The 12152-nt window shown below is 40.0% G+C and overlaps 1 protein-coding gene across 1 annotated transcript in view; it reads left to right on the top strand.

Moving 5' to 3' along the window:
* Nucleotides 1-12152, top strand: part of BEND2 (BEN domain containing 2) — a 62774-nt gene that overhangs the window by 44607 nt on the left and 6015 nt on the right. Inside the window, exon 19 of the mRNA XM_045089203.1 lies at nucleotides 1851-2054. Within this exon, the coding sequence (XP_044945138.1) occupies nucleotides 1851-2054 (204 nt within the window). The remainder of the gene's footprint in view (nucleotides 1-1850; nucleotides 2055-12152) is intronic.

The following is a 12152-nucleotide window of genomic DNA, read 5'->3' as shown; positions in this document are numbered from 1 at the left end:
AGATAAATAAATCTTTAATAAAAAAAAGAAAATAAACATGATATGTGTGTTTTCCTCAAGAATCTCCATTGTTTATGATCATTGCTTTTAACAGTGTATAATATTCCATTGAGTAAGTATATCCTAACTTGTTTAACTACCTGCCTCTTTACTTTTTTTTTTTTTTTTTGAGGATTTTTTTTGGGGGAGGGGATTATCAGTCACACAAATCATGCTGCCAAAAAACTCATTTGGATAGCTTTGTACATACTTTGAATTCTTTACTTTTTAAAAAATATTTTATTTATTTATTTGACAGAGAGACACAGCCAGAGAGGGAACACAAGCAGGAGCAGTGGGAGAGGGAGAAGCAGGCTTCCTACCAAGCAGGGACCCCGATGTGGGGCTTGATCCCTGGACTCTGGGATCATGATCTGAGCCAAAGGCAGACGCTCTACTACTGAGCCACCCAGGAGTCCCAGATTCTTTTCTTTTCTTTTCTTTCTTTCTTTTTCTAAAGGTTATTTATTTATTTGAGAAAGAGAGTTCAAGTGAGCAGGAAGAGGGGGAGAGAGAGAGGGAGAGAGAGAATCTCCAGCAGACTCCCCGCTGAGCATGGAGCCTTTTGTTTAATAAAATGTTTAGGGATGAATTTATTAAAAGAAGTGCCAGGTGTGCTTTCTGATAATTACAAGATATTTTTGAAATAAATTAGGAAAGACCTACATACATAGATATCCCATGTTCATGAACAGAAGACTTAGCATTATCTTTTAAAAAGATTCTATTTATTTATTTATTTGAGAGAGAGAGCAAGTGTGCACATGCAAGTGGCGGGGCAGAGCAGAGGGAGGGGGACAAGGAGACTTCATGCCGAGCTTGGGGCTGGACGCAAGACTCAGTCCCAAGACCCTGAGATCATGACCTGAGCTAAAATCAAGAGTTGGACACCTAACCAACTAAGCCACCCAGGCACCCCTTGGATTGTTAAGTTAGGTCCTCAGAATTGAAATTACCAGGTTAAAGAGTATTAACCTGTTTTTCTGACTTTGATAAATACTACTAGGAGAATCTTCTAGAGTGAAGTCTTAAGACCCGCTAAATGAACTTATTTTTAAATAATTCAGTGTCTCTTGGTAAATGCTGGATCTGGGGGGTTCAGTAATTAATACAGCCACCCATTAAATGATGAATGTTCCAAGATGAAAAATATGCTTATTGACATGTAAGAATCATATTATATTTCTTTAACATATTTTCTCCAATAAACAATTCTTTATTGTATATAAAATAGAATATTTTTAAATGTAGTTAATTTGAATCACTAGGACTGAGGTGAGATGAACATGGTTAGGCTGTGGGGTTGAGGAATGAAAATAGACTTAAAATTTATTTTTCAGTTCAAGTAAGGTAACTAAAATATGATAGCTGAGTTTGCTGATTTTTAAATGATGACTTTAATACCCAACAGAAAACCTGCTTTTTAAAAATTGTAAATATTTTAGTAAGAATCTTGTTGCTTCTTTTTGAACAAGTCTTTGTTATAAAGAGGATAACAGTGCACTGAAATTACTTTGTTAGAATTTGTTATGAAAAATAAACATAATGTTAATAAAACTGATTCTGTCCTACTAGGTACAAGAGCACTGAGTCGTTTCCCTAAACCACTGGAGTATCCGTAATCACATCAGCAGTGATTCCTGTTTTGTTTCTCATGCTATCTCATGATACACTAAAAGCTTAAGGGCTTACTATTTTTTAAGTTCTCAGATTCTGGAGCCTAAAAATTCAGAAAAATCAAAGCCTTAAAAAAAAACAAACAACTTGACCTTGCCATGAACATTGACATCTTTTCCCTCTTTTGCTTCTAGAATATCTTGGAAATCCAGGTAGAAATATACAGTTGCCACATTCAGTACTGACTATAGCCAAAGGGAAGTCTCGCCCAGAACTGGCAGCCAGATACCTCATTCGCAACCTGTTCACAGAAGAAGTCTTGATAAAAAGTAATGTCTATGGAAATCTGGGGTATGGCATGTATGCCCTTAACCCCAACAGGATTCACGCTCTTCGAGGTTGGTTGCATGTTCAGTATGTGAGAATAAATAAAAAGCTAGTTACATTACAGAAGGGCTGAAACTACAATCCATTCAGTTTGTTTGTGTTCTGAGGAGAGAGGGAACTCTTACTAATTCCCTCCTTAGGGTATAACAAGGAACGGTTCCATGAATTGTTTCTCTTCTGCATTCGGGCTCTCCAGGCTAATTGCTCTGTCTTGCCAGGCATAGGGAAACCCAAACACTTTGGTTTACTGAGGATCAAGGTCAAAGCTGCCGGGCTTTGTCAGTTTGCCAGAGTGTCAACAATAGCACAGCAGGGTAATTTGCTAGATTTTTCTTGTGCACGTGAGCTCAGGGCAGTCTTTATCTGTGATGTGTAGAGATGATATAACACAGCTTCCAAAAGCGATCCTGTGCAAATTTAAATTTGGACAAAGCCGGAAGCAGAATACTTCTTACTTGTGTCACTGGGCCCCAGCAAAGAGAGATTCTGAGCCCCAGACTGATCTTAGTTGGTTCTTGTTTGGTTCCTGTCTTCATATCACACATACCCAGCAAATCTGAACACTTCGTGTTTCAGACTAAACTAAAGAAGCCTGGCTTGCAGGACCTTCTGTAAGCATTCGCTATCGTCTACCCACTTGTTTTCAAACTTGTCTTTTTTCTTTATTGCAACTCCATGTTAAAAAATATGGTTTATGTTGTGACTCAGGAGATGTGTGTATGAGTTTTTAAAAATGCAAGCAAAAGGGACGCCTGGGTGGCTCAGTTGTTAAGCAGCTGCCTTCGGCTCAGGTCATGATCCCAGCGTCCTGGGATTGAGTCCCACATCGGGCTCCTTGCTCAGCGGGGAGCCTGCTTCTCCCTCTGCCTCTGCTGCCATTCTCTCTGCCTGTGCTCGCTCTCTCCCCACCCTCTCTCTGATAAATAAATAAAATCTTTAAAAAAAAAATGCAAGCAAAAGCTTCACAATGTTTATTTCGATGAGATTACATTCCAGTGGTTTCTATTCTATTACACTTTTTAAAAGATTATTTATTTACTTATTTATTGGACAGAGAGAGAGAGAGCATGCATAATTGGGGGGGCGGCAGGCAGAGGGAGGAGAGGCAGGCTCCCCACTGAGCAGAGAGCCAGCTGTGGGCTTGATGCCAGGACCCCAGGATCATGACCTGAGCTGAAGGCAGATACTTCACCTACTGAGCCATCCAGGCACCCCTCTATTACATTTTTTAAAAGTGCTGCCATCACTGACATCACGACCTAGTAATTGGTCACAGTTGGCAATTTGGACATCACGGAGCTAACCCACTGGGCAAAAAACCAAAACCTAATACCTCTTCTGGTTAAAAAAAAGAACACAGACTTTGTAAACAATTTGGAAATGAAGGTATTTATAGGAGAAATATCTTTCTAATTAAAATAATCTTTTTAAAGATTTATTTATTTATTTTTGGGAGAGAGACTGAGAGAGAGAGAGAGAGAGAAAACGTGTATGCAAGACAGAGGGAGAGGGAGGAGAGAAGCAGACTTCCCCTTGATGTAGGGCTCCATCTCACCATCCTGAGATCATGACCTGAGCTGAAACCAAGAGCCTGAAGCTTAACTTAACTGACTGAGCCACCCAGGCACCCCAGTCTAATTAAATCATTTTTTGTTTTGACAGACAGAGATCACAAGTAGGCAGAGAGGCAAGCAGAGGGCGGGGGGAAGCAAGCTCCCTGCTGAGCAGAGAGCCTGATGTGGGGCTCGATCCCAGGACCCTGGGACCATGACCTGAGCCGAAGGCAGAGGCTTTAACCCACTGAGCCACCCAGGTGCCCTAAAAACATGTTTTTTTCTAAAAACATTTTTTTAAGTGAGGGAAAAGAGGTGACTTTTATAGTTCTTTAAATATCTGGAATATATTAGTTCCTCAAAAGTGGACTAAAGATATTATTCTATGCATTTCATTTTGTTTTATCCCTTATTGGATTATATTACAAGCTGAGAAGATGTCTTTTGTAGTAAAAAATATTCAGTATGAGTTTGACATACTATCCACATGGGGCATATTTTAACAAATTTGCTGTAAGACTCCAAGTTCTATTCCTGTATGGAAGGGCAGCCATGTGAATTGTTTCAGCAGAGAGAATGCAAGAGAATCATCATCATTGTCCTAGGGTTGTGGGCAGAGCCAGGCCCAAGGAGGGGAATCTGACCAGAAAGCATATTTTACTTTAATATAGGGATAAAATGAACTTGGAGAATGAAGAGTCGGAACAAAGGCCGAGTGACCAGAGATTTCTGCACTCGTGGAAGGACTGGACCTTATAGTCTCCAGTGTAATTTCTTTAGAACTATTGATTCAGTATAATTTAAAACACACAAAAATGTACAGAAAATGATATAGTAGTATATAATAAGAACCTGGCAGCCCAGTACAGATGTAGATGCTTTGCTTTTTGTGCTACAGGTTATTTTTTTAAATAATAAGGCATTACTGATATAATTAAAACTCATCTCACCAACTGTTTCCCCTGTCTTTCTCCCCAAAAGTAACCATAATCTTAGAGTTAGATGAATCATTCCCATACGTATTTTATGCTTTTGCTACCTATATTGATAGATCTATAAATAATATATAATGTCATTCTATGGTTGTTTTAATGTACAGAAATAGGGATATATAGTATGTGTCCTTTTGACAAATTTTTTTATAGATTTTATTTATTTATTTGACAGAGAGAGATCACAATTAGGCAGAGAGGCAGGCAGAGAGAGAAAGGGAAGCAGGTTCCCCGCTGAGCAGAGAGTCTGATGCTGCGGGGCTCCATCCTAGGACCCTGGGATCATGACCTGAGCCAAAGGCAAGGGCTTTAACCCACTGAGCCACCCAGGCGCCCCCTTCTGCAAATTTTTATCACTCAACATTATGTTTTTGAGATCTTGCTCATGGATTTTAACTGCTGATTGGTATCCCACTGACTAAGTAAAGTAGTTGATTCTTCTATTCTGATATAATTTTTTATTCTAAGATTTTATTATTTGGGGGCACTCTTCTGGAAACTAATAATCAAAAGTAAATATATCTGCTAGCCAAAGGTATTGATTTTACGAAGAAACTGTTGTTTGATGCTCTCTGATGAGAGTTCAGTATCGCTTCAGGGGTCTTTAGAGAGTGCTTTACATGGAGACAGTTCGTGGGTGGCAGATTTGCAGTCAGTGCACAACCTTACTCCTGTGCTCTCCACCCATTTCTGCATATCACAGAACCGTAAAGTCTTAGCAATAGGAAGAACGTTACACATCCTCCAAGACAACCTTTCCCCCAGAGCAGGAATTTGATTTCAGCTTTGACATAGTTGCCTTCCCTCAGCTCAAACACTTCTACTGATGGCAATCCAGTACATTTTTAAAAATTTTGTTTGTATTTATTTAAGTTTTTATTTAAATCGTGGTTAGTTAAAATAGAGTGTAATATTAGTTTCAGGTGTACAATGTAGTGATTTGACACTTCCGTACATCACCTGGCGGTCATCAGGACGCGTGCCCTCCTTGATCCCCATCACCTGGCTCACCCAACCCCCTACCGCCTCCCCTCTGGTAATCATCTCTGTGCTCTATAGTTAAGAGTCTGTTTTTTGGGCACCTGGGTGGCTCAGTGGGTTAAAGCCTCTACCTTCGGCTCAGATCATCCCGGGGTCCTGGGATCGAGCCCCACATCAGGCTCTCTTCTCAGCAGGGAGCCTGCTTCCTCCTCTCTCTCTCTGGCTGCCTCTCTGCCTACTTGTGATCTCTGTCTGTCAAATAAATAAATAAAATATTAAAAAAAAGTCTGTTTCTTCATTTGCCTCTCTCTTTCCATCTGTTCATTCTTTTTTGTTTGTTTATTACATTCCACATATGAGTAGAATTCGTCTTTCTTGGACTGACTTATTTTGCTTAGCATAATACTTCCTAAGTCTTTTCATGTCCTTGCAAATTGCAAGGTTTTCTTCTTCTTCTTCTTTTTTTTTTTTTCGAAGATTTTATTTATTTATTTGACACTGAGAAAGAGAGAGATCATATGTAAGCAGAGAAACAGGCAGAGAGAGAGGAGGAAGCAGGCTCCCTGCTGAGCAGAGAGCCCAATGTGGGGCTCTATCCCAAGACCCAGAGATCATGACCCGAACCAAATGCAGTGGCTCAACCCTCTGAGCCACCCAGGTGTCCCACGTTTTATTCTTTTTATAGCTGAGTAATATTCCAATGTACATATATACCACCTCTTCTTTACCAGTTCATCAGTTGATGGACATGTGTGCTGGTTTCATAATTTGGCTGTTGTAGATAATGCTGCTGTGAACAACAGGGGGCATGTATCCCTTTGAATTAGCCTTTTTATATTCTTTGGGAAAATATTCAGTACAACAGTTGCTGGATCATAGCGTAGTTCTATTTTTAACTTTTTAAAAAAAATTTAGTTTCTTTTCAGTGTAACAGTATTCATTGTTTATGCACCACACCCAGTGCTCCATGCAATCCGTGCCCTCCCTAATACCCACCACCAGGCTCACCCAACCGCCCACCCCCCCCCGCCCCCTCAAGACCCTCAGGTTGTTTTTCAGAGTCCATAGTCTCTCATGGTTCACCTCCCCTTCCAATCTCCCCCAACTCCCTTCTTTCCATCTCCCCATGTCCTCTGTGTTATTTGTTATGCTCCAGAAATAAGTGAAACCATATGATAATTGACTCTCTCTGCTTGACTTATTTCAAAAATTTTTGAGGAAACTCCATGTTGTCTTCCAGGGTGGCTGAACGAATTTGCATGCCCACCAGTGGTGGAGGAGGGTTCCTCTTTCTCTGCATCCTCGCCAGCACCTGTTATTTCTTGTGTTGTTGATTTTAGCCTTTCTGATAGGTGTGAAGTGACATCTCATTGTAGTTTTGATTCGCATTTCCCTGATGATGAGTGGCATTGAGTATCTTTTCATGTGTCTGTTGGCCATCTGGATGTCTTCTTTGCAGAAATGGCTACTCATGTCTTTGGTTCATTATTTAATTGGATTATCCAATTTTTTGGGTGTTGAGTTTTGTAAGTTCTTTATATATTTTGGATTCTAACCCTTTATTGGATATGTCATTTGCAAATATCTTCTCCCATTCCATAGGTTGCCTTTTAGTTTAGTTTGATTGTTTCCTCTGCTGTGCAGAAGCTTTTTATCTTAATGAAGTCCCAATAGTTTATTTTTACTTGTCTTTCTCTTGCCTCAGGAGACATGTCTAGAAAAATATTACTATGGCTGATGTTGAAGAGGTTACTGCCTGTGTTCTCCTTTAGGATTTTTATGGTTTCATGTCTCACATTTAGGTCTTTCTTCTATTTTGAATTTATTTTTGCGTGTGGTGTAAGAAAGTGGCCCAGTTTCATTCTTTTGCGTGTAGTTTGTCCAGTTTTCCCAACACCATTTGTTGAAGAGACTTTCTTTTTTTTTTTTTAAAGATTTTATTTATTTATTTGACAGAGAGAGACCACAAGTAGGCAGAGAGGCAGGCAGAGAGAGAGAGAGAGAGGAGGAAGCAGGCTCCCTGCTGAGCAGAGAGCCCGACGCAGGACTCGATCCCAGGATCTGGAGATCATGACCTGAGCCGAAGGCAGTGACTTAACCCACTGAGCCACCCAGGCGCCCTGAAGAGACTTTCTTTTTCCCATTGCATATTCTTTCCTCCTTTGGTGAAGATGATTTAACCATATAATTATGGGCTTATTTCTGGGTTTTCTATTCTGTTCTATAGAGCTATATGTCTATTTTTGTGCCAGTACCATACTGTTTGGATCACTAGAGCTTTATAATATAACTTGAAGTACAGAATTGTGATGCTTTCAGGTTTGCTTTTCTTTTTCAAGTTTATTTTGGCTATTTGGAGTCTTTTTGTGGTTCCCTACTAATTTTAGGATTGTTTGTTCTAGCTCTGTGAAAAATGCTATTTTTTAAAGAGATTTTTATTTATTTTTTTGACAAAGAGAGATCACAAGTAGGCAGAGAAGCAGGCAGAGAGAGAAGTGGCTCCCTGCTGAGTAGAAGGCTCAATCCCAGGTCCCTGAGATCATGATCTGAGCTGAAGGTAGAGGCCTTAACCCACTGAGCCACCCAGGTGCCCCAATGCTGTTGGTATTTTGATAGGGATTACATTAAATGCATAGATTGCTTTGGGTGGTATAGACATTTTAACAATATTTGTTCTTCTGATCCAAGAGTATGGAATATTCTTCCAAGTGTTTGTGTCATCTTCAGTTTCTTTCATCAGTGTTTTATAATTTTCAGAGTACAAGTTTTTCACCTCTTTGGTTAGGTTTATTCCCAGGTGTCTTGGAGTTTTTGGTGCAGTTGTAAGTGGAATTGACTTCCCTTTCTGCTGTTTCATTATTGGTGTATAGCAATACAACAGATTTCTGCACGTTGATTTTGTATTCTGCAACTTTACTGGATTCGTGTATCAGTTCTAGCAATTTTTTGCTGGAATCTTTTGGGTCTTCTATATAGAGTATCATGTCATCTGGAAATAGTGAAAGTTTTACTTCCTCCTTGCTGATTTGGATGCCTTTTCTTTCTTTCTTTTTTTTTTTTTTTAAAGATTTTATTTATTTATTTGACAGAGAGAGATCACAAGTAGGCAGAGAGGCAGGCAGAGAGAGGAAGGGAAGCAGGCTCCCCACTGAGCAGAGAGCCCAATGCGGGACTTGATCCCAGGACCCTGAGATCATGACCTGAGCCGAAGGCAGCGGCTTAACACACTGAGCCACCCAGGCGCCCCCTTTTATTTCTTTTTATTGTCCAATTGTTGGGCAGTACTGTGTTAAATAATGGTGAGGGGCGCCTGTCTGACTTCAGTTGGAAGAGCATGCAACTCTTAATCTTGGGGTTGTGAGTTCAAGCCCCACATTGGGTATAGAGACTACTAAAACAAAATAAAACAACAAAAAAAACCCAACTTATCTGTCGAAAGCTTTTTCTCTATCTTTTGAAATTGTCATATGGTTCTTATTCTTTCTTTTATTAATATGGCATATCATGTTGATTGATTTGGGAATATTGAACCACCCTTGCAACCCAGGAATAAATCCCACTTGATTGAGGTGAATGAGTCTTTTAATGTACTGTTGGATTCGGTTTGCTCGTACTTTATTGAGAATTTTTGCATCCAGGTTCATTGGGAATATTGGCCTGTAGTTCTCTTTTTTAGTGGAGTCTTTATCTGCTTTTGGTATCAGGTAATGTTGGTCTCATAGAATTTGGAAGTTTCCCTTCCTTTTCTATTTTTTGGAATAGTTGGAGAAGAATAGGTATTAACTCTTTAAATATGTGGTAGCATTGACCTGTGATGTCATCTGGTCCTGTATTTTTATTTATTGGGAGATTTTTAAATTACTGATTATTGTTTTTTTCTTTTTGCTGGTTATCAAGATGTTTAAGTTTTCTATTTCTCCTTGTTTTGGTTTTGGTAGTTTATATGTTATTAGGAATTTATCCATTTCTTCCAGGTTGTCTAATTTTTTGGAATATGTTTTTTTAAAAAAATATCCTTTTATGATAGTTTATATTTCTGTGATGTTCGTTGTTATTTCTTGTCTCTTATTTGTGATTTTATTTGGGTCATCATTTCTCTTTCCTTTTTGTTAAGTCTGGCTAGAGGTTTATCAATTTTATTACTTTTCTCAAAGAATCAGCTCCTGACTTCTTTGATCTGTTTTTTTTTAAGTTTCTATATCATTTATTTATGCTCTAATATTTATTTCCTTCCTTAAGTTGGCTTTAGGCTTTGTTTGTTCTTTTTCTATTTCCTTTAGGTGTAAGATTAGGTTGCATATTGGAGACTTTCCTTGCTTCTTGAGTTAGCCCTGTCTTGCTGTAAACTTACCTCTTAAAACTGCTTTTGCTGCATTCCAGAAGTTTTGGACAATTGTGTTTTCATTTTCATTTGTTTCCATGTATTTTTTAATTTCTTCTTTGAGTTCCTGGTTGACCCATTCATTATTTAGAAGCATGTTTTTTTATCCTCCATGTATTTATGGTCTTTATAGATTTTTCTTGTGGTCGACTTCTAGTTTCATAGCTTGGTGGTTAGAAAATGCGCATGGTATGCTCTCAGTCTTTTTGTGTTTGTTAAGGCCTGATTTGTGATCTAATATGTGATCCATTCTGGAGAATGTCCCGTGCGCACTTGAAAAGAATGTGTGTTCTGCTGTGATGTTCTGAATAGATCTGTTATGTCTATCTGGTCCAGTGTGTCACTCAAAGCCATTGTTTCCTTGTTGATTTTCTGCTTCAATGATCTGTCCCATTGATATAAGTGGGATGTGAAATTCCCCTATTATTATTGTATTATTATCAATGAGTTCCTTTATGTTTGTTATTGTTTTATATATTTTGGTGCTCCCATGTTGGCTGCATAAGTATTTACAATTGTTGGATTCTGCCCTTTGTTGTGATATAGTGCCCTTCCTCATCTCTTATTAGTCTTTGGTTTAAAAATCTAGTTTGTCTGATGTACTATTGCTACTCTGTTTTTTTTTTTTTTTTTGATGTCCCTTTGGGTGATACATGTTTCCCCCGTCTCCTCACTTGCAATCTGCAGGTGTCTTTAGGTCTAAATGAGTGTCTTGCAGGCAGCATATATATGGGTCTCATTTATTTATCCATTCTGACGCCCTAGGTCTTTGGATTGGAGCATTTAGTCCATTTACATTCAGAGTGATTACTGATAGATTTGTATTCAGTGCTATTATATTACTCATTTTGTTATTGTTTCTGGAGATTTTCTCTGATCCTTTCTTGTCTTTGTCACTTCTTCCAGCCTACAGTTCAGTGCATCAAGCCTGTTTCCAATTTCGTTTATTGCATTCTTCATTTATGACTGATTCTTTTTTTTAACTCTTTTATCTCTGTGGTAAGGGTCTCCCTGATGCCTTATGATTGTTGCTTTAAATTCTCCATCAGGTGTGTTACTTAGATCTCTCTCACTTAGATGTCTGGCCATGGCCTTATCTTGCTTTTTCATTTGGGATGAATTCCTTCGCCTTGGCATTTTGTCGGTCTCTGTCTTCTTCTCTGTGTTAGAAAAGCCAGTTATGTTTCCTGCTTCTGAGAGTATGGCTTTATGAAGAAGAGGTCATGTTGCGCCCAGGGCCTGGCAATTCAGGGAGTATCTCTGCTGGGTGCTCCAGGCACTCTGCTGTTGTGTTTTGGCTGCTTTGTCCATCTGCAGAAGCTCTCCTTGCTTGCGGTGCAGAGTTTGATTTTTGGCCAGAATGTGGTGAGTTTTAAGTAGGTGTGCTCTGATCTGCTTGTGAAATGAGACCTGATGCTACTTCCACTAGAACTGAAGGCCCACAGAGCTCTCTGGTCGGGAGACATGGTGTGGGCAGGGACTTCTTCTGGTCTTCTTGGAAGGGGCCCAGCAGGCTGGGACAGAGGCAAGCTTGACCGAGAAGGGCAGTCCTGCCAGAATGGGGTGGGGTGAGGCTTGGTGTAAGCAAGTTAGGCAAGCAGCGTCCTCCCTCTGCTGCTTCCCATAGGTGGCTCTGAGATTCTGCTGAGGGCTGGGGGAGGGAAATGGAGCCCCAGCCAGCTCCTTTGTTCCCAGAGAGCCACCTCCATGAATGCTGCCTCTCAGGGACAATGCTCCAAGAAGAGAGAGTCATCTTCTCCCTGTGTGCCCCAGGCATTCTTCAAATCACTGTTTCCACACCCTGCGGGGAGTTTGGCTGCCTTCTTGGCAGGAGCAGGGCGGTGCTCTCTGGGCTCTATCCCAGTCAAGCCTACTAACCTTTGAAACTCCAAGCTTTAATCGCTGTTGTCAATTGCAAGAACTCAGGAAATTCAGCCAATCTTGTTCTTCTTGTGTATCATTCCCTGTATGCTACTCTCTCTTTCTCATTCTCCCTTTCTCTTTCTCTCTCTCCTCTGCGTGGCTCCCCCACCCCATAGCACCTGCCACCCATTTCTCCCCTAAACATATCCCCACACTTCCTACCTTCTTCCATGTGGCCTCTTTTCTTCCATCAGTTGTGGAGTTTGTTCCGTCAGACTTCAGGTTGATTTCTGGGGTATTTAGGATGATTTGATGGCTGTCTAGTTGTGTTCACGGGGT

Source organism: Mustela putorius, unplaced genomic scaffold (assembly GCF_011764305.1).
Source record: "Mustela putorius furo isolate JIRA1106 unplaced genomic scaffold, ASM1176430v1.1 tig00003836_pilon_pilon_pilon, whole genome shotgun sequence".
Taxonomy (NCBI): domain Eukaryota; kingdom Metazoa; phylum Chordata; class Mammalia; order Carnivora; family Mustelidae; genus Mustela; species Mustela putorius.
The sequence above is the reverse complement of the archived record's forward strand: the minus strand, read 5'-3'. Positions and strand labels throughout refer to the sequence as shown.